Here is a 27,119-nt window from a genome sequence, read left to right as displayed (position 1 = left end):
ACCACTGTGTTGGCATTAATATATGCTTTTAGGTCTTTCAGGGTATGTTTGATGAAATTGGGTGCGTTGACATTGGGTGCCTACAGGTTAATGATTATTTCCTTTTGGTCTATTTCCCCTCTTATTAGTATGGAATGTCCTTCTTTATCTCATTTGATCAATGTAGGTTTGAAGTCTACTTTGTCCGAGATAAGTATTGCTACTTCTGCCTGGTTTTGGGGGCCATTGGCTTGGTAAATCTTCTTCTAGCCTTTCACCCAAAGCCAGTGTTTGTTTCTATCAATGAGCTGGGTCTTGTATAAACAATAGATTGTTGGGATCTTCTTTTTTAATCCAGTTTGCCAAATGGTGTCTTTTGATGGGAGAGTTGAGCCCATTGACTTTCAGTGTTAATAGTGATAGGTATGTGGCAATTACAGTCATTGAGTTGTTTTTATTGTTTAAGAGTTTGATTGTGTGCAGCTGAATCAATATTAATCTCTGATTCCATGTCTTTTCTTCTCCTGTGGTTTTATACTGCCTGTACTCTTGTGGTTTTGTTTGCTTTCATTTTCTGTGTGCAGAATTCCTTGGAGAATCTCTTGTAGTGGTGGTTTGGTGGTCATATATGGTTTCAGTTTCTGCTTATTGTTGAAGACTTTTATTTTGAATGATAGTTTTGCTGGGTAGAGTATCCTAGGGCTGAAGTTATTTTCATTCAGTGCCTGGAATACCTCACTCCATGCCCTTCTTGCTTTTAAGGTTTCCCTTGAGAAATCTACTGTGATTTTGATGGGTTTACCTTTATGTGTTACTTGTTTTTTCTCCTCTACAGTTTTCAATATTCTTTGTTCTCTGCACTTGTTGTTTTAATGATGATATGTTGTGGGGTAGTTCTATTTTGGTCAGGTGTGTTTGGTGTCCTGGAGGCTTACTGTACCTGAATGGGCATAGTTTTCTCTAGATTTGGGAAATTTTCTGTTATTATTTTGTTGAATATATTACAAGTTCCTTTTGCTTGCACCTCTTCTCCTTCTTCGATGCCCATGATTCTCAGGTTTAGTCTTTTGATGGAGTAGGTGAGTTCTTGCATATTCCTTTCACAGGACTTTATTTGTCTAATAGTTCTTCAGTTTTTCCTTTAATGACCATTTCATTTTCAGGTTCCGAGATTCTGTCTTCTGTTTGTTCTAGTCTGCTGAAATGGCCTTCCATTTTGTTTTGTATTTCTGTTTCATTCTTTTTTCTGAGGTTTTCCATATCATGGGTCACTTTCTCCTTAATATTGTCAATTTTCAACCTTAATTCATTTATCTCTCTATTTATAGTGTTCTCTGTTTCACTTATGAGTTCATTTATTTGTTTCTATGTCTTCTCATATTCCTTATTTTTGTTGTCTTGAAATTTTTTGAGTGCATCTTGCACATTTTGGTTAACCATATGTAGTATCATCTCCATGAAATTCTCAGTGATTACTTGCAGGATTTCTTCTTTGACTATGTTTTTGTGGACATTGTTGGGTTCCTTGGTGTCATTTATCTTTGTTTTGTTGGAGTCTGGAACTGGGTATCCATTTTCTTCATTTCCCTCTGAATCCTACATTAAATTATTTTTGGAGGGAGAATGGTTTCCATCCCTTTTTCTTCTTCCCATCACTCCACTCAGTACTGTGCAACTATGTTCTTGATAGGCTAGTTTGTGGTATAAGTTACATGTTTTCTTTCCCTTGATTTAATTTTTGTTTTTGGCTGTCTTGGGTTTTTAGCTAGGTTGGTGTACTATTTTTGTTCCTGGTCTGGGTGTAATTTAGTAATAACTAACTCACAGGTTTAATACCCAACCAGTAGTTTATATGTTATATAGAAGAACCCTTGTTGGTAATATCTATAAGCAGTGGGAGTTGGTGGGTTAACATTTGTAAGGCTAGCTATAGAAATTTGGGGAGTTGGATAAGGTGGCTCTAACAGGAGATGTAGGAAGTGGGATGTGTGAGTGGGGGAAGCAGTGTGGTGGCTGCTGGTTTTTGTGGTCCTTGTGTATTTTGGGGTGTATTTCTGTTGTAGTAGAGCATGCTTGTGTCAGGGATTGCAGGGTGTTGGGGTTGTGTAAAGTTGCTATCGTAGGTTGGTCAGCAGGTGATGAGTGTGTAGGAGGGAGAGGTAATCTGGTGACAGGTTAGTGGAGAATGGGAGGGGAAGGTGAGGGCTGGGGGAAGAGAGTGGATGAGAAGGTGCACAAAAAGTTGTTGGGGAGGTGAGCAATGGATTTTAGCACAGGTGAAGGAGGGAGAGTGAAGGGGATGAGAGTAGGGATGAGAAGATGATGATGGTAAAATTGATAGTATGGAAAGAAAAAAATAAAAAAAGAAGATAATAGGAATAAAACTAAAAATAGAAAACCCACCATAACAAAACAACCAAACAAGCAAAACAAAGAAATCAGTGGGAAACAAACAAACAAGCAAAAAACCAAAATCAAACAAACAAAGAAACAAACAAAAAAAAACATTAGGTTCAGAAAAAATAGAATTTCAGTCTTAGTTTAAGTTCTGGATTTACTCTTCCAGCATCCAGTCCTGGTATTGGTGTATAAGCAGAAACTCTTATATGGTCTCGCCAGGTGGTTGGCTTGTGAATAGTGTTTTGTTCTTCTGTCTACCAGTTAAATTGAAATTGTGTGGTGAGGTAGCTTTGCCAGATCATGCAGGGTGGTCAGAAATACTGATTTCCTCAGCTGATGGCTGTGTTACGCTTCAGCTGCAGCTGCTTGATTAGCTCCTTCCCCAGTAGGTGTGGCAGTTTTAGTTTGAATGGTGCCTCAGTTCAGGAGATCAGCTCTGTAGTTGTCCTGCTTTGGAGGGGATTTCTGCACTGGGGGTTTATTTCCTTGCCCCACCCCCTTTCTCTGGGGCAGGGTCAGTGTTCTGTCAGCCCTCCCTACTGTCAATGTGTTATGACTGTTCGGTGTTTGTTTTTCAGTCTTGTGGAGCAGTTTGACTTTGGGTGCTGCTCACTGGCACAGGAGATGATCTGTGATCCACTACCTGCCCTGCTTTGGGGAGTGGCTTATCACTCACCCAGTCTTAGCATTCTTGCCTTTCCAGTGTTTGTTTACTGATAGTTTGCACTGAGATTGGCTCCTTGCCTCTCCTGCTTTCTCTGGTGCACTTTCAGCATTCCCATCCCCTCTGCTGTTGTGCTATAGTTCCCTGTTTGTTCAGTTTTTTTTTGGGGGGGGTCAGTCTGCCCAGGGGCTGTGTTGGTTTATTCTGGGGTGGGAGGGGGTTGGGGGGACGAGGGGGTTGGGGGGATTCCACATGATGCATGATGCTCACCCGTATGGTCTGTCATGTCTTGGAGGCAGGTTTGGAGCCAGTGGTTGCAGCTGTAGTGGTGGTGACAGCCTTCAAATTTTCTCAGTGTAACACGTTGGGGAAGCTTTCCATGAGCTAAGGGTTCAGGGTGTCATAGATTTGATTCTGGTTGGTGTTTTATTTCCACCAAGTGTTGCTTCAGCATCTCAGGAAGGTTTTGGAGTCACAGAACTCATGCTATCTGCTTCCATACCCTAGTCACCATCTTGGATCCTCCTGTTTGAGTTTCTAAGGCTCAGATCACACACATACAAAAAAAAAGTTAAACCCCAAATGGAAACTCTATCTATTGCAACATGGTAACTCATATGTGCACTTCAATTATGAGTGTTATGTATTTTAGTTTCATTGTTATGGCTTGCATTGTAAACATCACTTGATATTTTTGTATTATTGCCAATAATTTAGCAGCAGCAACATGAAAAGTCTACTCTCCTACCAAAAACAGAAAGCACAACAGAGTACAGATTAAAAATTCTTTCTTATTTAAAAGTAGTCTATATGCAAATAGTTCCAAGTGTTTGAGTGCATGGTCCTTCTGGGTGTGCATTCCTGATTTTAAATTCTGTGCATACTGCATTCTCTTACAACTTGCCACAGAGTCTGAAATTACACGATATTAAAACAAATTCACCAATAAAAATTTCTTCTCATAAATTAATACCATCAGACAAATCATAAATGTCACATTAAAATTATATTAATATTGTATAATTTATAAAACATGAATGCACAATGTACAAAAATATCTCAATATTTTATCAATTTCCCCTTTTTCTACCACCAATACTTTCTATGCCCACATAATTCAGTAAAAATACACTTGGCACATCACAATAAAATATTGGTTGATTGATCAGCATAGGTATTAATTTAAAAAACACAAAAAAGGAGGCTCTTGGGATGCAGATGACTTTGACTCTAAACAAATCAAGTCAATATAGAGTCACAGAGTAGTCTCAGTCTGTTTGCCAGAAGATGAAAATATGACACACAAATAAAACTTAGATATTTCTGAACCACATAAGGCTTAGCCATGGTAAAGACCAACCAGTCTTCTCAAACTCAGTCATGCTCATTCATTCATATTCTACATTCTTTATCAAGTAGAGGCTGTTGAGGGATACATGCAGTTTGGTTAGTGTCAATCACTGACATGTGCACATAGACACACAAACTATGTATTTAAGGTTCTAGGAACTTTTGTGGGACCACAGAACATGCCATCCTCAAATATGTTTCTTTGGCTTAGTTTGAGATGGCTATTTAGAGAAACTACACACACAGGATCAGCACTGAAGGCCTGAACTTCTGTAAAAGAAATTTACATCTATGTACATTAGTGGCATAAAGCAGATGCAAGTAGATGCTTGTTCCAGAGAACCCCCTTAGCTGTGCAGGAAATCATATGAAGAAAGACTAGAGATCACACCTGGTCCAGGTAGAGATTATTACCTGCTATCAGGTATTCCCTGGTCTTCTAGTTGAGATTTCATCTACATAACAAGACAACTTTTTCTCACTTCCCCTTAGCCTTCCATAAACTCTGGCCATCTCCCTGCTGGAGTTCCAGAACTATGTAGCCCTCTTTTGAGTCTTCTACCTATGGCTCCTGTGTTTCTGTATGTTACTAAATCTCTATGCTTCTTCTCCCCTGTTAATCTTCCTACTGCCCATTTATTTCATAGACTGAAATCATTGAAACTTTAGAGAAAAGAAATATGTTGGTGCTTCCCTACTCTGTGTAAAACAAAAGATGTTGAAATGTTTGTTTTATTTGCATGTTGATGAAATTTCAGTGAGATGAGCCTGTTATTATGCAAGATTACTGTGAAAATTTTGACTACACAGACTGTTCTTGTTGGGGCAGAGAAAAATGTCTGCTCTCTTTACTAGCAGTAACTTTTCCTCCCTTATTGCTATTGCAGATATAAAAAGACTGTACTTAAAACTGAATCCTGGTCTGCAAAATTTGCAAGTTAATCAGTGATGCAAAGGCATGCATTTCTATTTCAGGATTGTTATCTTCTAGGTGTAGACATTGGAGAAATACAAATCTTACCTCAGTGTTGGTCAATCTAAACTCAGAAGCTGTAGTAGGCACTTAAAACTGCTCTTGCTGAAAAGCACTGATGCCTCTCTTGTGCCCAAAGGTAACTAAAAACTCGGATAAAATGTGGTATCCCTGCCTAAAGGTTCCATCTATCTCCTTTGTCTTAAAAGGAGGGTCAGAATCCTCCTTAACTGCTAATGTTGACATGTTAATCACTTGAAGAGTTTATTTAAAAACTAGTGACACCTACCTCGCCTATCTCATCCCCCTTCAAGACTGAAGGCACAGAAATAAGAGTAACTGAGTGATCTTACTGTCAGCTTTTACAGTGCTCTGTCCAGATGCGCCCCCCTCACACACACACACAAAAAAAGGTGACCAAAAGTCTCCAGTCATTGTCCTCAACCTGCAAGATATTATTTGGGGTCTTAAGAATTATAATTTAGGAGAAGGAGGTTCAGCTGTCTCTGTATCAGTGTTCCTAGGAAGGCAGGGAAAGTAGGAACTTAAAAGGGTTATTGAATGCTGAGGAGGAACAGACCAATAGAAAATAAATAAGCTGAACATAGTAGCTCATACCTGTAATATCAGCTATGTGGGATGCATAGGTAGGAGGATTGTGGTCCAAAGTCAGCCTGGGCAAAAAAGCACGAGACTCTATCTGAAAAAATAAAGTAAAAAGATCTGGAGATATAGCTCAAGTCATATACTGCTTGCCTAGCAAGCACAAGGCACTGAGTTCAATTCTCAGTAGTGCCAAAAAAAAAAAAAAGAAGAAAAGAAAAGAAAAATAAACATATTGGAAATATTCATAAAACAATACTCCCAGTTGACATCTAGATTTCAGCCTCAATAGAGATCCTAAAACAAGACTTCATTCAGCTAAACAGCATCTAATTTTTCATCCTCAGAAATAATGTTTTTTAATGTCTCATAACCTCTTTATATGCATCTTGAGCCTCTGAGGACAACATAATAGTAGTTCTAGTTATTGAAACTACAAATGCCCATGACAAAAGGGTGGAGGAGACCAATGTTTACACTTCAGGCAACAGCTAGACTGGTGCATCAGTCCTTCTCTCTAGATGGCCTCTTGATTTTGTGAAAAGCTTTTATAATATTGTTTTCATCATAATATTGATTTTCACATCAACAAGGCTCAAAAGAGACATTTCACTCTAAATCCTATCCTCAATGATTATTCTTGGTTAAATAAATCATAGAAAATGAATTTAAAAGCATCAGCAACTTATATTTATTCTCATGTATGATTTCTTTATCTTAAGGCCAACTTGTTTGACTTATGAAATGCACATAATCCACCCAAGATATGAAACTATAACTGTGAAGTTTTTCCCAATGAGTTACATGTGATGCTAACATTCAAACATTAATAATAAATAATTGTAGCATTAACATGAGGTAAGTTTTTTAATTTCTATTTCAGAGAGAATAATCATTATCTTTTTATTTTGAATCATCAAGGGAAATTAAAAGCAAAGTTTCTTAAACACCTTGCATACCTCCATCAAAAACAAATTCTATTTTGATGTTAATTCTTTGGCTAATAGTAAAATATCTTAAACCTTTTCCAATATGTACTTTGATCAATATGTATATAAAGTACTCTGATAATATTCATCCTCCTTATCATTCTCTCCTTTTGCCCACCCTTTCCAACTGATTCCCACCACAAACATTTTACACTAGTGTCATTAACTTATTTGAGGTCTAGGTTCCACATATGAGAAAGAACATGCAATATTTATCTGTCTCATCAAGGCTTATTTGGCTTAACATGATGATCACAAACTCCATCTAGTCCAGTTTCTAGGGAGGTTCTTTATTTCTGCTTCAATGTCATTGCTTGTTGTAGAAATTTTAGTTGGATTATATCTTCTTGGTTCAATTGTGGTAGTACATGTGCATCTAATAATTTATCACTTTCTTTCAGTGTATTAGAATATAGATTTTCTAAATATTCACTCATGATACTCTGATTTCATTGGAATTTGTTGGAATAGTCCCTTTGTCATCTCTAATTTGTTAATTTGTGTTTCTTCCTTCAAATTTGTTTTTTTTAGTTTCCATTTTGTTAATTCTGCCCCAAACTTCATTATTTCTTTCTGGTTCACTGCTTTGGGGCTTGGCTTGTTCTTGTTTTTTAAGAGCTTGAGGTGCATCATTAATTAGGTTATTTATTTGAAAGCTCTCTAATTTTTTAATGTAGTTACTCATAGCTCTAAACTTTCCTATTAGTACTAATGTTCTGATAAGGTATTTTTTCATTTTCACTTCATTCTAGGAATTTTTAAAAAGTTCCTCCTTTATTCCTTTGATGACCCACTGATCATTGAAAAGTGAATTATTTGGTCTTCATATATTTGGATATTTTCTGTGATTTCTTATGGTACTGACTTCTAGTTTTATCCCATCATGATAAAAGACAGGAAGTTATTTTGATTTCATTGTACTTCTTAAGTCTTGCATTACATCCTAAAGTATGGTCTGTAGTGAATAATGTTCCTCAGGCTGCTGAGAAGAATATGTTTTCTATAGCTATTGGCTAGCATATTCTGTAGATGTCTAATAAGTCCAATTGTTCAAAAGTTTCATTTAATTCTGAAGTCTCCTCATTAATTGTATTCCTGACATTTTAACTATAATATGCCCTGGAGAGGTTCTTTTGTGGTATTTTCTGTTTGGAGTCCTAACAGCTTCCTGGACCTGAATGACCATCTATTTCTTAAGATTTGGGAAGTTTTCTGCTATTATTTATTGAATATGCTTTCTATGTCTTAGCTTACACTTCCTTCTCCTTCTTCTATGCCCATGATTCGTAAGTTTGGTCTTTTAATGGTGTCCCAGAGGTCTGCATGTTCTGTTCATACTTTCTTATTTTTTTTTAATCTTCATCTAAATGTTCTAATACATCAACCTTGTCTTCAAGTCCTGATATTTCAATTTGATCAGTCTATTGATGAGGCTTTCTACTGGGTTTTTTAAAATTTGACTTCTTGAGCTTCTCACTCCAGAATTTCAATTTGATTTTTTTAAAAGATTTGTATATGTTTTGTTGAATTCCTCTTTCATATCTTGCATTGTTTTCCTTATTTTACTTACCTCTTTATTTTTATTCTCTTAGAATTCATTCAGCTGTCCTCCCTAACTTTGTTGATTATTCTCATAATTATTCTTTTGAGTTTTTTTTTTATTCCTATGTGCATACAATGTTTGGGTCATTTTTCCCCCCTTCCCCCACCACTTCCCTAACCCCCCTCCCCCTCCCTTCCCCCCATCCCCTCACTACCCAGCAGGAACTATTTTGCCCTTATCTCTAATTTTGTTGAAGAGAGAGTATAAGCAATAATAGGAAGGACCAAAGGTTTTTGCTAGTTGAGATAAGGATCGCTATACAGGGAGTTGACTCGCATTGATTTCCTGTGCATGTGTGTTACCTTCTAGGTTAATTCTTCTTGATCTAACCTTTTCTCTAGTCCCTGGTCCCCTTCTCCTATTGGCCTCAGTTGCTTTAAAGTATCTGCTTTAGTTTCTCTGTCTTTTGAGTTCTTTGTCTGGGACTTTTTCCCTTCACTATCATTAGTGTCCATTAGGGGTGGAGTTGTTGACTTTTGGAGGAGTCGTGTTGTCTTGTTTTTTCATATTTGTTGTTTCTGTATTGGGATTTGCATATCTAAGGCCAACCTATGGTTTCGAAGGTTTGGTTTTTTGTTTTGTTTTTGGTGCTTTTATTTTTGTTGCTTTGTTTGTTTTGTTTTTGTGGTACTGGAGTTTGAACTCAGGACCTCACACTTGCTAGACATCCATGTCTCCTGATCCTTTTTTTACTTTAATTATTTTTCAGATAAGGTTTTATACTTTTTGCCCTGGCCATCCTTGGACCATGATCCTCCTATCAGACCTGTGCCACCATGCCCAGCTTATTCTTTGAGATAGGGTCTCACTAACTTTTTCCTAGGCTGGCCTAAAATGTGGTCTTCCTGCTTCTACCTCCTAAATAGCTGGGATTACAAGCATGAGACATTATGTCCAGATTGTTGAAAGTTTCAATCACCTGTATTCTTTCAGTTGAAATGTTCTCAATATTTAGGCAGGATGGTGCAATGGCAGGGTTGAGGTGATATTTCTTATCACTGGACTGGGCATATGGTTCAAAAGCCAAGCACTTGCCTATATTCTCAGGGGTCTGGGCCTGATCCTAGCACTGCTCAGATTGAAGAAAGTTAGCTGAAAGTCACTTGTTTGCTTCTGGGCTGTTTCTCTTCCTTGAGTACTGGAAGCCTCCTCTAGCTGCAAGGAGTTTTATAACCTGTGGTTCCCATTTGCTTCATAAGCCTCCAGTTTGTGTCTCAGGGTCAGCAAGCATCCAAGCCAAGCCTAGAAGTATCCCCTGAAAGATCTGGAGAGTTAGGGACTACAAACAGAACTGAGTTCTGCATTAGTAAGGTGAGAAATGAGGGATTGAGTAGCTCTGCCTGCTGGTGTCAGTTCTTTTAGATCCTACCCAGGAGTTCACTTCCCTACTGTGAAAATTACATGATTCAGGGGGCCTAGACTCAGGGTTTTTGACTGGGAAGCCAACACACATAGCCATGAGGCAGGTCTTACAGATCAAATGCTATACCAGCCATGGACTTGATGTTCCCTTTCCATAGTGACCTTCAGGCATTAGCACTCCCTCCTTGCCTAAGAAAGTGGGGCCTCCACCAACCATGCCCTTCACTGCCCTAGTTCCCTCCTGCTTATGTAAGACCATTATAGATTCTCTCCTTCTCCATGACCTTCTGTCATGACTGTCTCCCACCCAACCCCTGTGGCTGGATGTCCCAAGTGTCTCTGAACTATAAATGCTCAAGTCCTCAGAGTAGCTCATTTTCAATAGGCCCTCTTTCAAGATGGCAGCTTGCTATAGCTCTCTGAGAAGGGGATCACCAAAATGTCTTCCTTCACCAAAGCTAGCCTTACACACTGAAGCAGTGATTGTTTTACCAAATTCCACACTGGGTTTAAGGCTTCTGGTAAGTATGGGCTTATCTTGCACTGGAATTACCAGTCCACTGCCAGGGCCATTTGACTTACCTTCAGAATATAGTCTCTTTATTGTTACCTGACTCTTAATTCATGGAGTCAAAATGGAAAACACTTTTAATCTATCAGATTGCTTGGATCAATAAGCTTTTAATCAACCCAGTTTAGGGAATATGAGCAACAAACATTTGTAGGAAGACAGGTGATTTATGGGACCTGAATTTCTTAAACAATATTGGCCTTCATGATGAAAAAACAGGGTTTGTGAAGAGCTAAAAATCTATCCATTGTCATTCATGGCACACTTTCATACACATAGGTCCTTTTATAAACTAATTTAATCTGCTGATGTTTTGAATAGACAAGTTACATTTCAAGCAATGTCAAAGTGAGTAGTCCAAGGAAAGCATAGATCAAAGAAACAGATTGTTGAGAAATAACCTTGAAGCCTAGAAAGGAAAATACACAATGTTAGTCTATTATCTATAAATAAGGTAGTAAGGGGTTGATGTGTGATTATACCAGTGTTTAAATGAAAAATATAAAAACTAAAAAAAGATAATTATTGTAGTGAATCATTGCCTTTTTGCAAAGTGAGTCAGGATACTAGGCACACCTTTATCCATACAGGATTCTATTTGAAATCCTACATATAGTTCTTTATATAGTCACTATATAAGGAAGGGAACTTAAAAAATGGAACACCTATGTGAAGAGGCATACTGGAATGCTTGAAGATACTTCCTTATATATAAGGAAGCATTCTTGGCTTTCTGAAGACCATCCAAAAAAATCAATCTTGAGGCAAATCTACACTTTCAAGTTACACATCCCACAAAGATGTCTTAAGGTTCTGAGGAAGAATTAGTAAAGTCAGTTATTTCCAAACTTCAGTAACTAAATGCTAACATTAAGGTAATGGTTGAAGAGACCTTGGTTTGGGAAAAATAATGTTAACTATATCGCTATCTTTAATAAAAATAAACATGTTAAATTCCTCTTAAAATGTACTTAATATATGTACTGGTGGCATTTTAACTCATTTGTACGGACAAATGTGTGATATGAATTCAATATCTTGATATACTTATGAATATATTATGTTCCCCTCAGTTAAGAAATGGAATGTGATGTTGGACAAGAATACTAGCTTATAGCTAAACCAAAGATGAAGTTTGAAGATATATTTTGGAGAAAAAAAATCATATATTTGTTTTTCACTGAGTATTATTTTTGTTGATTATGAATGGTGTAATATAGTTTGTAAGGATTGCCATGCTTCTAATATGTCTTTATAATTACAGTGAGTTATTAGAAAAGACCAATTGTGGAAACTAATTGTGTAACTTATTTTCATAGGAAGCTCATAGAGACTCATCTGAAAACCATTCCCAGTCATGCATTTTCAAATCTGCCCAATATTTCCAGAATGTAAGTCACTTTTTAATATAAGGGGAAGTTTTCAGCCATGATATGTTGCTTTCTAAGTGTGTTTTGTCAAAAAAAATGCTTATCATTGTACTTGCATAAGTCAACAGCACCTATATTTTTAATGTATTTGAAAATTTTATGAACATAATGTCTATCTTATTTTGCTACACCTCCACTTCCTAATTCCTAGTTGATTTTTTTAAACCTAAAGCAAATTTAAATTCATTTGGTCTTGACAAGTTCATCATCCTTGATATATTTTAATATATCTTGAGATATGGCAAAACCTTAGCTGGAAATCTCTCCCATGAAAAAATTTATATGTCTATCTCTAATCCACCCATCCTAGTTACCAACTAATTCACTTTTCACCACTAATATAAATGTTTACATTTGGCAAAAATGTATCCAATGGTTTCAGACTCCTCTTGCTTCAAAAAAAAAAGAGAGAATTAAAAATTAAAAATAACGCTAAGTCTTAAAAACTGAATTTCTATATGTTCAGAGCAAGGAAAAAACTTCTATTTTGGGTTAACAAATAGTATACCTGTATATGAAACAAATCAATACTTTATTTCATTTAATTGATTCTGACAGGCAATCTAGGTAATTCAGACACACCAGATAATATCACAGGATCAACCTGTACATTTACTGGCTAAACTTATTCATTTAATGACCATCTATTGAGTGTTCATTGTACCTTTTCAGTAAGTACTCAACCAGAGGCAATTCTGACATTTGATGTTTTGGGTTGTAAAAACTGGAGAGAGTGGCTGTACTAGTATCTAGCGGGTAGAGGTAAAGGATCTGGCCAAATATCCTATGGTGCACAGGACAGTTCCCACAATAAAGAATTACCTAGTACAAGCCAGGCACAGTGGCTCACACCTGCTATCATAGCTATTTTGAGAACATGAGATCAGGAGGATGATGGTTTGATGCTAGCCTGGGTAAAGAAGTTTGTAAGACTCCATCTCAAGAGAAAAAGTTGGATGTTGTGGCACATACCTGTGATCCTAGCTATGTGGGAAGCTTAAATAGGAGGATTGTGGCCCAAGCTGATCTGGGTATAAACATGAGACTATTTGAGAAAATATCTAAAGCAAAAAGGGCTGCAGACATTGCTCAAATGATAGGGTGCCTACCTAGCAAGCAGAAGATCTGTTTTCAATCCCAGTACCACCAAAAAAAAAAAAAACTATCTAGTATAAAATGCCAACAATGCTGAGGCTGACAGACTATCCTAACTAAACAGTTTTTGATGTTACTAGCCAGCCCTTCCTTTTTAAAATTCTTGCTTTTTTTGGTTTCCTCAATATACCTCTTGCTCTTCTCAGCATCTCACCCTGACTCCTCCTCCTCAGTCTCCTTTTCTCACTTCCCATTTTGCTTTATTTTTGCCAGTTCTTTAAACATCAGTTCTTTCCTTGTGTTTTGTGTCATAATACATCCATACTCTACTTTCCTTGAGTCAATACTTCAATTCCTTTGGCTTCACTGTTGTCTGATACAGCATATACCTAAACAAATATTTATTAGTCCTGATTCTGCCCCCCTTGCCTGCATTTAAAACTGACCTCCAAATATTGCCACTTTGATGCCCCACAAGCACTTCAATTTCAGCATACCCAAAATAAATGCCCATCTTCCTCCCAAACTGTCCCTTCTCTACTTCTTTCAATAGCGCCACCATTTAGCATCTGTGAACTATAAACCTTCAATTTCCCTTTACTTGTTCATTTTCATACACCTTCCTTAAACAACTGTCTACTGTTGTCTCTACCTGAATGTCCCAATAGTTTGGCTATTACTTCATTCACTCATTCAACAAGTATTTATTGAGTCCAACTTTGTTCCTGGATCTTTGGAAGATGTTCTAAATATAACAGTGGACCATAGTTATAAATCCTCCAGTTTCATTGCTAAGAGACTGATGGATGCCATGATGGGGTCACTTATTGCACACTGTCAGAACTCAAACACAGGTATATTACCTGAATGGGAGTGGAGGAGAGTTGGGGAAGATTTTCTGGAAGAAAGGAGACATGCCTACATGGTCTATGTTACCTAGCAAAAAGTAGGGGTGAAACTTACCTCCAAACAGAAGGTGAAACTCTTGATTTTTCTGAAGAATAGAAATAGTTTGTTGGGGCTGGAGGTTAGGCTAGGATGGAGGCTTATACTATAGAAAATAAATGGATAGAAAATTGGAAAGAATTTAAAAATAAAACTAGAGGTAGGCAAAAGCAGGGTCTTTTGAATCCTATGCAGGAGTTTTAAATCTTCCCAATGGATCAAGTCACTAAATGGTTTTAAGCAGACAAGTGAAATGATCAGATTTTGACTTTAGAAACATTCCATTGGCTGTGCTGTAGAGAAGAGTGGAGTGGATCAGGGCTGCAGAAAGAAGCTTGTGAAGCTTCCTTTGCCCCTGTGCCTGGGAGAGAGGGATGTCAAATCAAATAATGATGAGTGAATGGGATAAAGAAAAAGGAGAGATTTGAAAAATAAATATGGGAGAATTTACAAACTTTAAAGTTTATTGATTTACAGGTAGAAGGAGATAGAGAAAAATTGCATCCAAATTTCTCATTAGGGCATCTGTGTGGTTGAGCACATTCATAGGGGAGAAATTGTGTGTGTGTGTGTGTGTGTGTGTGTGTGTTTTGCTATGGAGGAGCAAGGGGTAACCTAGGAATTCAGTTTGGGGCATATAGAATATGAAGTATAGGTATATTCAGTACACATGACATAGACATAATTTTTCATTAATTAAACAAATATTTACTCAGCCTCTATTATGTGCCAACTACTGTTCTAAAGCTAGGTACATATCAAGGAACAAATGGAAAATGATTCATGCTCCCATGGAGGGTATATATTCAAATGGGATGAAATAAACAGTAAGACAAAAACATAGTAAAAAAGTAAATAACTAATGTAAGAAGGAATAATATACTTGGGAAAAAGAAAAATTAGAGTAAGAGCACTGGAATTTGGGGGTATGTGGGGGCACTTGGGAGAGATGAGGGAGAAGACTGAGATTTGAAAGTAATAAGCAGGTGTAACTTTGACTAAGGGAAGGTATTAGTAGAAAGGGAGAAGCTAAAGAGTGAAGAAACATTAATCTTTAACTCGTGTTTCTTGGGGAAGCAGGAAGTAATGAGATCTAAATAGAAGGACTAACTTTCTATATGAAGATAGTCACCTTTTGCATTATCATAAGAAAGTTATAATAATACAGCAAACGCAGGTATATTGATAGATTTATTGTTGAAACCATCTCACGGTTTCAATCTTTTCTAGAAATTATTGAAAGGTAATTTACTAAAATTGGGGGTGGAGCTGGCAGAATTAGAAATATCCCTATACAGCTTGAAATAAAAGTGTGGGTAAAAAAAAGGAGGGTAAAGAAAAAAAAAAAAAAAAGGAGGGTAGAATGAGATTTATAGGACATCCAGGGAGACTTGAAGGCCCCATCGAGTCTTCCAGGAAGACTGCACTTGATTTTTCAGTCTGGGTTAGGTGTACTCTGTACTATTAAGAGCATTTAATACTTTCTATGTTACTCCCATTTGCTAATCAGCATCTACCACTATTGTGAGTTCCCTGAAGCTAAAGGACTAAGTCTGTTTTATCAATGTCCAAAAAGATGTTTGACATGCCGTAAATGTTCAATAGGTATTTGTTAAATGCAAACAAATGCATACACACGAATAATAAAGATATAGTGTATCTCAGGGGTGGTGGGAAGAGATTATCAGTATGACTCTAGGTTTGTCTCATAGATTGTAAATTTCCACCTGTTATTCTAGCATAATTATTAATAGCACATAAATATCCCAGTTTGCATGATATAGTCATGGTAGTAATTACAAAAAATGTACACACTAAGAAGAAATTTGAAGAAGAGGTGGGATCTCATTTTTTTAATAAAAATGGAAAGAAGTAAGCAGAGAAGCACTATTTTAGTCCCACTGAATAAATAATTCCTACATGTTGCCTCTACAACCAAGCTAGAATAGAAAGGAGATGTCCTCAGTTTAGAGAACTAGAATTTCAGTCCAATGATGTGGACTGAATGACTATCCTTCTGAAACCTTGAGAAAGTCTTATACTTCTTTATTTAGAAGTAAGAGATAATAATTTCTTTTTGTGATGCTAGGAATCAAGCCTAGGGCCTCGTAGTGCTTGCACGTACTCTACCATTGAGCTGTATCCTCAGTCCTATTTTTTTTTTTTTGAAGACTGTGGTACTGGAGTTTGAACTCAGGGCCTCATGCTCATTTGGCAGGCTCTCTACCACTTGAGCCACTCTACCAGCCTAGGAGTAGGGATATGATGCCAGTTTTAGGAAGCAAGTTGGCAGTCTTCAAAATGAATCTCACTCTTTTGGATGGCTCATTTTCATCCATGATGAGTCCTCTGCAATCTGTAAACAGTAAGTTGATCTTTTTTAAAATGTTCCATTCTTTCTTCTATAGTAGAAATATGATAGTTGGGTCAAAGTAATTTATGTAATGTTGCTAGTCACAAGGGGTTAGTAACAACTGTCCTGATAAATCAAAGGATAGTTGTTTAGAGAATAGGTAATTCCAAAATAAAAAAAGTCCAGGACGATTAGAATACTCACAATAACCATGATTTAAAAAAAAAAGATCAGAATGGATCAATTAGGGCTTTTTAAATTAACATTGTGTCAATTAAAATATTTTACTGGCAGATTCAGTTCAAGGTGGTTCTCAAACCTACCCGCACATTATAATCACCTAGGAAGCTTTTGAAAAATTAAAGTGCTTGATCCATTCCTTGTAAGTTCTGAATTAATTATCTTAAGCTGGGGCTTGAACATCTGTGTCTTTAAAAAGCCCTTAGAAGTTTAATTGTATGTCCAGGGCTGAGAATCTCTACTATGGCTAGGGCTAGATACCATCTGTGAATCATTAATTTTCTCAAATGTTATAGAAATGCCTCTCAATAGAAAATGGTCATTGAATTGTGTGCATTAGTCATTTCATTACAAGATGGAATTTGAGGAAACTATTTGAAACACTATTGTTCATGTATTTAAGAGTTTCTCTTTTATCCTCTCTTACTACTTAAAACTTTTGAATTATCTTTTCTTACAAAGTTCAAGACAAATTATAAATTTTCAGCCTTATTTAAAGTGAAGAAGAGAGGTCTTGAGAGAATATGTAGTCATCAAATTCTCCACTAGAGAATTGTGATTTTTTCTTCATTCTCTTTGAAAGCACCATGCTGTTATATACTCAATTAAAAATTCTTATTCATTCTGATGCTTTGTTCTGATGTTTTTATTTTTACTACTTTGAGGTATGCATCTACTCATTCATTCATTTGTGCATTCACTTAACACATTCATCAAGAGTCTACTGTATATCAAGAATTACAAAAGGCACTCAAGATTCAAGAGTCAAAACCAGACACAATCTTCCATTTCAGAGAACTTACAGTGGAATGAGATAATATAAATATCATCCAACCAATTGGAAAGTGGCACTGTGATAATTAGTGAAAGGAGAATTTCCTGCTGCAAGGAAAAATCACCATGGGAATTTTAACCTCATCAGGAAGTTGAGAGAAAGCTTCTGAAGGAAGTGACCATTGAAAGCTTAGATGAACAGGACATAAGGAGTTGGGAAAGGTTAGGTATCATGGGATCTGAAAAAAAAAGTAGTAATTAATTTTAGCATAGTTAGGAAGGATGCCTGTGGGTTGTGCATGTTGCATGATTTGGGAAGCCCCTGACAAAGAAGTTATATCAAAAATAATCTGTTTGGAGTTCACAACCCTTAACATCCTACTTTGTCTTATCTTTTTGTGACATTCAGCTACTTATCTATAGACGCAACTCTGCAGCAGCTGGAATCACATTCCTTCTACAATTTGAGTAAAATGACTCACATGTAAGTACAAGGAAAAGTGTGGCACAGACCCAAACCACAGCCATCCTTGATGGATAATTTCAGGACTCTAGATGGCAGTGAGAGCTGTTTTTAGGTCATTGGTCAAAACTTCTGTATATGATTAAGTTCTTAACTTGTTCTCACTCTCAGTTTATGTTAACATGTCCTAATTACTTATCACTCCCATGGCTGGGAAGTTGAAGACAACATTCGAAGTCCTGTTTTTCAATTGCTATTCATTTTATTACTACTGTGTCAGAAGATTTTATTGGTGTGGATGCTGGTGAGTTATTAAGTATATCCTGAGACTACTTGATTCCAGAGCCGGTGCAAGATTCTGAAAAACTGATATCTTTCCCTTAATTAGGAAAGAGAATTATTGTTTAGTAAAATTAGACTGGAAGGGAGCTACTTGGTCCTAGGGTTTCAAGGCTTCGTGTCTCCTAGGCAGTTGCTCTACCACTTGAGCCACAGACCAAGCTCTTTTTGTGTTTAGTTATTTTCTAGATAAGGTCTTACATTTTTGCCTGGGTCCATCAGACTGGGATCCTCCTACAAATGCCTCCTATATAGCTGGACTAACAGGTATGTACCACCCTGCCCAGCTTTTTGATTGAGAATGGGAGTTTTGCTAACTTTTTGCCCAGGCTGGCCTTGAACTATAGTCCTTCCAATCTTCTCCTCCCAGGTAGCCTGGATTACAGGCTTGTACCACCATGCCTGGTTCAATTTCTTTAAAATGTCTCATGGGTTTGTTATTGAGACACACACAGGTAACATAACTGTATGCTTTATTGTTTGTGAATGAACTGAGTTACAATTGTTGAAGACAGTTACTATTTAGATTTAACTAAACGATAATAGTGTTACCAATCAGTTGAAGGAGGTTCTTTTTGCTCTATCCAGATAAGAATCAATGGTTCCATTGCTGGCAGTTCCTTTAGTGCCAAGTTCTAGGGGCTGAACTGGTATACAAAGAGGCTTACAGCTCCAGACTCTGAAAGCTAAAGATCTGTTGCTCCAGGATTTAGAAGCCAGAAACATATTGCTCTTGGCACTCAGGTTGAAAGCCTATTGCTCCAGGCTTTAACCACCAGTGACCCTGGCACATGGCTACTATAAACATTGGATTCCAGTCATAGTGGGCTACAGGAGCAGACAGAAGTAAGCAGCAAGAGATAGAACATTCTGGTGTTATAGCTCTCCTACAAGTTTTGGGTGCTGGGACCCTCATCTCTACAACTGCAAGTGTTACAGCTTTCAGACCTAGGGTTTGGGAATTCCCAGCCCTTGACAGTAATAAGTATTACACCAATTTGGCCTAGGGTATTGTGATCCTCAGCCCTTTATAGCAGTGAGTATTATAACTAGGGTGTCTGAGACCTTGGCCCTTAAGACTTGGCAACTCTTTAGAACTCCTCCAGTGACCAGGGCCCTCAGTTTCTCATCTTTAGCTTTTTCTGCTCTTGTGTCTGTCACCTCTGTTCTCTGCCACTGCTGCTCTCAGAACCCATAAGCTCTCACATTGCTACTGCCACTGTTGCGGCTGCCATTGCCAGAGTGGCAGCTGCTGCTGCTTCCACTGACAGTGCCACCTCTGCTATTGCTGCCACTTCTGTTGATGCCACAACTTTGCACCACTATAAATCCCCACTACTTCTGCAGTGCTCTCTTCATGTTACTAGCTCAGCCTGCGTTACTAATAATAAAGATCAAAAGTAGGCCAAGAAAAGACCACCCAAGAGAAGCCCCTTTTCAGGCCTAATGTTGCAACACCAGAAGTCAGCACAGGAGGTTATCTCTTGGCTGACTCACAAAGTGAGCCTATAAGCCTGCTTATATAGCCAGAAAGGGGTGTGGTAAGAGTGTCCTTGAAGGATTGTGTTTACACCAGTCACATGTCTTTTGCTGGGCCACCAGAAAAAGTGCTCTCCCTTTGGCCTGGGTGGAAATGGCTGCATCTAGAGTTCAGTGAGGCTTGTGATGGCAAAAAATCCAGCACAAGCTGTTTGAAACAGAGGTGGCTGGGACACTGTCTTTAGGAATCAGACTTGTGCTTTGTCAACAAGTAGCTGTGATTGCCATGTGACTTCCTCAAGGCATCTGTGGAGTTTTCAAAGAAGCCTGTGCTGGCAATTAACCTGAGATCAGCTTTGCCGATGTACTATCACTGAAGGCAGACAGGAAATTATGGAAATTCCTAAAAGCTGTCAATTAGAGAATTACATTGCCCTGGCCTCCAACATATTAGCTTACTTAAAGGAAAAAGGAGGGGCAAGATGATAGATTAGAAGTGTCTACTATTTTGACTCTATGAATGAGGAAAATCAAGTAATTCAAGAGATACTATATTCTGAAGAGATGAAGAGCTTTGGGAATCATGAAAGAGATGGAAGGACAGAAAAGCATGGAGAAACTAAAGCAACAGAGAAAAGCAGCAAACAGTTCCAAGCCCTATCCCTGACTCCCTGGGAGAGGTAGGGAAAATGAAGACATAATCAGAAAGTAAGCCAGATGGCTCTGGTAACAGACTGGGAATCTAGCTGCAAGATAAGCCCATACCTCCTACAAGTTTAAACCCAGTGTAGGGATTTGGTGAGTAAGTGACTGCTCCAGCATGAAGGCTAGCCTCCATGAAGAAAGTCCTTCACTCCTTTTACTTCAGAGGGCTATAGCAAGACATCATCTTGAGAGAGAGCCTATTGTTTGTCACTGAGCTACTGTTGGGGCTTGAACGCAAGAAACAGTTATGGCTCAGAGTCTTGGAACACTCTGACAAAGTGTTTGGATGGGAGATCACCACAAGAGGGGAGTAAAGAGAAGGAGAGGGTATGGCATGATTCCACAAAGAAGTAAAAGTAGTGGGGAGTTGTGGCAGTGAAGGGTGTGGTGGTCAGAGGTCTTTCCCTCCATGGCAAGGATAAGAGTCCCATTACCTGAGAGCTACAGAGGAAACAAAGCACTGAGCCTGTGGCTGGTGTAGTATTTGGCCTCCAAATCCTGCCTCATGACTATGTGTGTTGGCTGTTAGATGGGTCAGAGGGCTCTTAGCCCACACCCACCAAATCATGTGACTTTAATAGATTCTTTCTTTTCCCTGCTTGGAAGAGTCTGAAAGCTCTAAGCACACCACCAGGAACTGACTACTGGTGTGTGTGTTAATAGTCTGAGGGCCCTATGGCCCTGATCTCAAACGTCCTAAATTGTAAGCATTCCTTGGCCTCCTCCCTCACAGAGGGAGGTGAAATGCTAGAAGGGGCCTAAAACACTAAGACTGCTCTCTGGGAACAACATCCCAGAATATGCTTGTTTCTAGACAGGACTGAAGGTCCCAAGTTCAGACCTTCTGAAGCATGAGACTTTCACAGCCACCTTCTCCCCACAAGGAAGTGAACTGCTGGATGGAGTCTATAAGCATTAAGACCAGCATTCAAAGTAACTAGATCCCTTAGTTCTCCCACAGTCAGTGCATAACTCAGTACTCTGTTTGCTTACACCAGTTTGATGCATTCAGGGGCACACTGAGACATGGATGCTTACTACCCCTGGGGACACAAACTAGGGGGCTTAGGGAGCAAACAAGAAACTGCCCAGGTGGATCCAAGATGGCGACTAGGGCACAGAAGCAGACTGCATGAGCTCTGAGACTCCAAAACATAGCTGAAACACTGGAGCCACACTTGGCAGAAATAAAGAAGCAAGGAGAATCAAAACTTCGACATCCAGAACCCCTAGCCTGTGGAAAGCTTCTCCATGCCACATTACACTGAGAAAACAGGATGGCTGCCACACCACCAGATGCTGGCTCCAAACCTGCTTGGGAGACATTCTGCAGACCAATAGGTAAGCACCAAGCATCATGCAGTTTTCCCCCAGGCACCTCTAGGATAAACTAGCATAGCCCCCTGCCCTCCCTGCAAAAGAAAAACAAAACTGAACAATAAACAAGGACCTGAAAACTAACACACAGCAGAGGGACAGAGTTGCTGAAAGTGCACTGGAAAAGGGGAGAGAAGCAAGGAGCTGAGCTCCAGAAGAGCTTTCAGTAAACAAAGGCTGGAAAGGCAGAAGGGCCAACAGTGGGTGGGTGATAAGCTGCTGCCTGAAATAGGGCAGGTAGCAGTCCACAAAGCTCATCTCCTGAGCCAGTGAGCAACATCCAAAGTCAATTGACACTGCAAAATTGAATAATAATCAGCAAACCATCACAACATGCTGACAGCAGGGGGCTGACTGATGGATCACTGAGCTTACCCCAGAGAAAGGGGCAAGGCAAAGAAACAAGCCCCCAGCAACCAAGCACAGTGAAAACCCAACTCCAAAGCAGGACAGCTGGTGGGCTACAGAGCTGATTCCAGAACCTGAGGACAACATACAAACTTAAACGGCCACACACCACTGAGGGAGGAGCCAACCAAGCAGCTGCCTCTGAAAGACAGAAGAAAGAAAAAAAAAAACCCAAACACTACCCAACCACCTGGTGAAACTACGACAGAGTTTCTGCTTAAATACCAACATCAGGATTGAATGCTGGAGGAGTAACACCAGAACTCAAACTAAGACTGAAATTCTATTGTTCCTGAACCTGGAATTTTTTGTTTGTTTATTTGTTTGTTCTGTTTCTTGTTTGTTCATCTTTCCATGTTGATTTCTTTGGGGTTTTTTGCTGTTGTTGTAGTTAGTTTTACTATTGTGAATTAGCAAATACTAAATTACACCCCAGACCAGGGACAGAAATAACACACACAGACTTAGCTACAAACCCAATACAGCCACAAAACAAAATTAAACCAAGGGAAAGAAAACAGGTGACTGAAATCACCAACTATCCTGTCAAGAACATAGTGGCACAGTACCAAGTGGAGCAATGGGAAGATGAAAAAGGAATAGAAACCTTTCTTCCCCCAAAAATAATTTAATACAGGATTCATAGGGAAATGAAGAAAATGGATACTCAGTTCTGGACTCCCAAGAAAACAAAGATAAACAATGCCAAGGAACCCAACGATGGCCACAAGAACAACCTCAAAGAAGAAATCCTGCAAGTAATCACTGAGGATTTCATGGAGATGATACTACACATGGTTAACCAAAAAGTACAAGAGGCATTCAAGAAATTTCAAGACACCAAAAATAAAGAATATGAGAAGACACAGAAACAAATAAATGAACTCATAGGAGCCCTAAATAAACACCAAAGTGAAACAAAGAATACTATAAAAAGATAAGTGAAAAAGATTAAAATATTAAAGAGGAAGAGATCCATGATATGGAAAACCTCAGAAAAAAGAATGAAACAGAAATACAAAACACAATGGAAGGCCACTCCAGCAGACTAGAACAAGCAGAAGACAGAATCTCAGAACTTGAAGATAAAATGGAAATTACAGGAAAAAATGAAGAGCTATTAGTCAAACAACTCAAGACTTGTGAAAGGAATATGCAAGAACTCACCAACTCCATCAAAAGTCCAAACCTGAGAATCATGGGCATTAAGAAGGAGAAGAGATGGAAGCAAAAGGGATTCATAATATGTTCAACAAAATAATATCACAAAATTTCCCAAACCTAGAGAAAGCTATGCCCATTCAGGTACAGGAAACCTCCAAGATACCAAACAGACTTGAACAAAATAGAACTCCCCCATGACACATTATCATCAAAACAACAAGCACAGAGAATAGAGAAAGAATATTGAAGGTTGTAAGAGAGAAAAAATAAATAATATACAAAGGTAAACCCATCAAAATCACAGCAGATTTCTCAACAGAAACATTAAAAGCAAGAAGAGTATGGAGTGAGGTATTGCAGGCACTAAATGAAAACAATTTCAACCCTAGGATATCCTACCCAGCAAAACCATCATTCAAAAAAGATGGAACAATAAGAGTCATCCACAATAAACAGAAACTAAAACAATATACAAGCACCAAGCCACCACTACAAGACTCTTCAAAGAATTCTGCACACAGAAAATGAAAGCAACCAAAACCACATGAGGACAGGGAACACCAAACCACAGGAGAAGAAAAGACAAGGAATCAGAGATTAACATTAATTCAACTGCACACAATCAAACCCTTAAACAACAAAAACAACTCAATGACAAGAATCACCACATACCTATCAATATTAACACTGAATGTCAATGGACTCAACTCTCCCATCAAAAGACACCATTTGGCAAACTGTATTAAAAAGGAAGATCCAACAATCTGTTGTTTACAGGAGACCCACCTCATTGATAGAAACAAACACTGGCTTAGGGTGAAAGGCTGGAAGAAAATTTACCAAGACAATCGTCCCTGAAACCAGGCAGAAGTAGCAATACTTACCTTGGCCAAAGTAGATTTCAAACTTGCATTGATCAAATGAGATAAATAAGGACACTCCATACTAATAAAAGGGAAAATACACTGAAAGGAAATAACAATTATTAACCTATATGACCCAACATCAGCATACCCAATTTCATCAAACATACTTTAAAGAACTTAAAATCATACATAGACTTCAACACAGTGGTAGTGGGAGACTTTAATACCCCCCTATCATCAATTGATACATTATCAAAACAAAAAATCATCAAAGAGATTCTAGAACTAAATCACACCATAGATCAAATGGACCTAGCTGTTGTCTACAGACTATTTCACCCAACTTCTGCAAAATATACATTCTTCTCAGCAGCCCATGGAACTTTCTCCAAAATTGATCATATCTTAGGGCACAAAGCAAGCCTCAGTAAATATAAGAAAATAGAAAAAATCCCATGCATTCTATCTGATCACAATGCATTAAAACTAGAACTCAACAACAAAAACAACAGTAGAAAACATGCAAACATTTGGAAGCTGAACAACACATTGCTCAATGATCAGTGGGTCATATAAAGCTCCCTATACCCAGGAGAGGCTTTCAGTACATAAGGAAGGGAAGCTTCTAGAGTGAAAGTATCACAGAAGTGACAACTGACCCCTTTACAAGAGATTCCAGCTAGTCTACTTCAATCTGAAAAGTACTAAGGATCAGGCCTGGTGCCCTAAACATGTGGGTGAATGCTTGGCTACTGAGCCATACCTCCAGTCCAGTGGTGAGAAAAAGCACTTCTCCCTGGCTACTACACTGTCCTGCCTAAGCACTGAGAATATTTCAACTGAAAGGCAGGTGATTAAAGCATCCAAACAATAACATGGCCTCAGATATGCAAATCCCAATGCAAAAACAAAGGAGTATGGTAAAACAAGGCAACATGACTCCTCCAAAATGCAACAATGGCACAGTAACAAATGCTAGTGACAGGGAACTGGATGAATCTCAAAGAATTTTTTTAAAAGATTATCAGAATAACTAGTGAAATTAAAGAGGACATGAATAAATGTCTCAATGAATTATAATAAAACTCAAAGATCTAAATGAAATAAAGAAGTTATTATAGGAATGAAAGAAATTTAATAAAGACATAGAAATTCCTAAAAAAATCAAATTGAAATTCTGAAAATGAAAAACTCAATATGACAAATTAAAAACAAAAACTCAGTTGAAAATATCTACATTAGACTGGATGAAATTGAAGACAGATTATGAAGGCTTGAAGACAAAATAGGTGTATTAGAACATAATGATAAAGGTATAGTAAAAAACTACAGAAGTAAAAACAGAACATGCAAAACCTCTGGGATTGTATAAAAAAATTAAACCTATGAATCATTGGGCATAGAAAACATATTCAATAAAACAATAGCAGAAAACTTCCCAAATCTTGAGAAACAGATGGTCATCCAGGTACAGGTCTATTAGGACTCCAAATAAACAAGACCAGAAAAGAACCTCCCCACATTATATTATACTTAAAATATTAGGATGTGGAACAATGAAAACTGAAAGAAAGAAACACCATGTCACCTAAAAGGCAAACTCACCAGAATAACAGCAGATTTCTCAATAGAAACTTTAAAATCAAGAAGGGCATGAAATGATGTATTTCAAATTCTCAAAGAAAATAACTGCCAACCTAAGTTTAGAATACTGTATCCAGCAAAAGTATCCTTCATAATTGAAGGAGAGATAAAAACTTTCCATGATAAAGAAAGCTAAAACAATTCATCACCATTAAACCAGCACTAGAGAGGATACTTAAAAGAATCTTACACACAGAAGAGGAAGATAAATGCAACCATGATAATATGGAAAAGAATAAATCTCACTGAATGAATAAGTAAACAAGGAGTGAGGAATAATCAACACTACAAAACTAATCAAATGTCAGGAATTACTATAGACCTTTCAATAATAACTCTTAATGTTAATGTGTCTCAATTTATAAAGACATAGACTACCAGATTGGGTTAAAAAAAACCAGACCCAATTATTTCTTGCCTACAAGAGATGTACCTCATGGGCAAAGACAAACATAGGCTTATATGAAAGGATGGAAAAAAATTTCCAAGCAAATGGAGCCCAAAAGCAAGAATGAGTAGCTTTACTGATAACTGACAAAGCAGATGTCAAACCAAAACTAGTCAGAAGGAACAAAGAAGGTCAATTCATATTGCCAAAGGGAAAAATCCAGCAAGAGGAGATGACATATTTATAGACATCTATACACAGAATGTTAGCACATAATTTCATAAAACAAACACTACTGGACATAAAAGCACAAACAAATCCCAACATAATAATAGTTTGTGACTTGAATTTCCCACTATCACCAATAGACACATCCAGACAAAAAATCAACAAGGGAACTCCAGGATTAAATGGCTCTTTAGATCAAAAGGACTTAACAAACATCTATAAAATATCCCACCTAACAGCTGCGGAGTACACACTCTTCTCAGTAGTCATGGAACATTCTCCAAAACAGATCTCTTAGGACATAAAGCAAGTCTTTAAAAAAATACAAGAAAATTGAAACAACCTTCTGTATTTTATCAGACCACAATGGAACAAAACTAGAAATCAGTAACAAGAGAAACTACAGAAAATATCCAAAGACATGGAGACTGAATAATTCACTTTTGAATGATCGGTGGATCACTGAAGAATCAAGGGGGGAAATAAAATATTCCTAAAATCAAATGAAATTGCAAACACAATTTACCAGAACATTTGGGACACAGCAAAGGCAGTGCTAAGAAGAAAGTTTATAGTATGAGTGTCTTCATTAAAAAATCAGAGATATCGCAAGTACAAACCATTCCATAAAAAAGAAGAGGAAGAAAGGACACCAAACTCGTTCTATAAAGCCACTATTACCCCGATACCTAGACAGGATAAGAATGCTACAAAACAAGAAAAATTA

The 27,119-nt window shown here is 37.8% G+C and overlaps 1 protein-coding gene across 1 annotated transcript in view; it reads left to right on the top strand.

Moving 5' to 3' along the window:
- Nucleotides 1-27,119, top strand: part of Tshr (thyroid stimulating hormone receptor) — a 163,390-nt gene that overhangs the window by 68,792 nt on the left and 67,479 nt on the right. The window contains exons 2-4 of the mRNA XM_074066959.1: nt 11,814-11,885; nt 17,741-17,799; nt 19,323-19,533. Of these exons, the coding sequence (XP_073923060.1) occupies nt 11,814-11,885; nt 17,741-17,799; nt 19,323-19,533 (342 nt within the window). The remainder of the gene's footprint in view (nt 1-11,813; nt 11,886-17,740; nt 17,800-19,322; nt 19,534-27,119) is intronic.

This window comes from Castor canadensis, chromosome 3, assembly GCF_047511655.1.
Source record: "Castor canadensis chromosome 3, mCasCan1.hap1v2, whole genome shotgun sequence".
NCBI classification, from domain to species: Eukaryota; Metazoa; Chordata; class Mammalia; order Rodentia; family Castoridae; genus Castor; species Castor canadensis.
The sequence above is the reverse complement of the archived record's forward strand: the minus strand, read 5'-3'. Positions and strand labels throughout refer to the sequence as shown.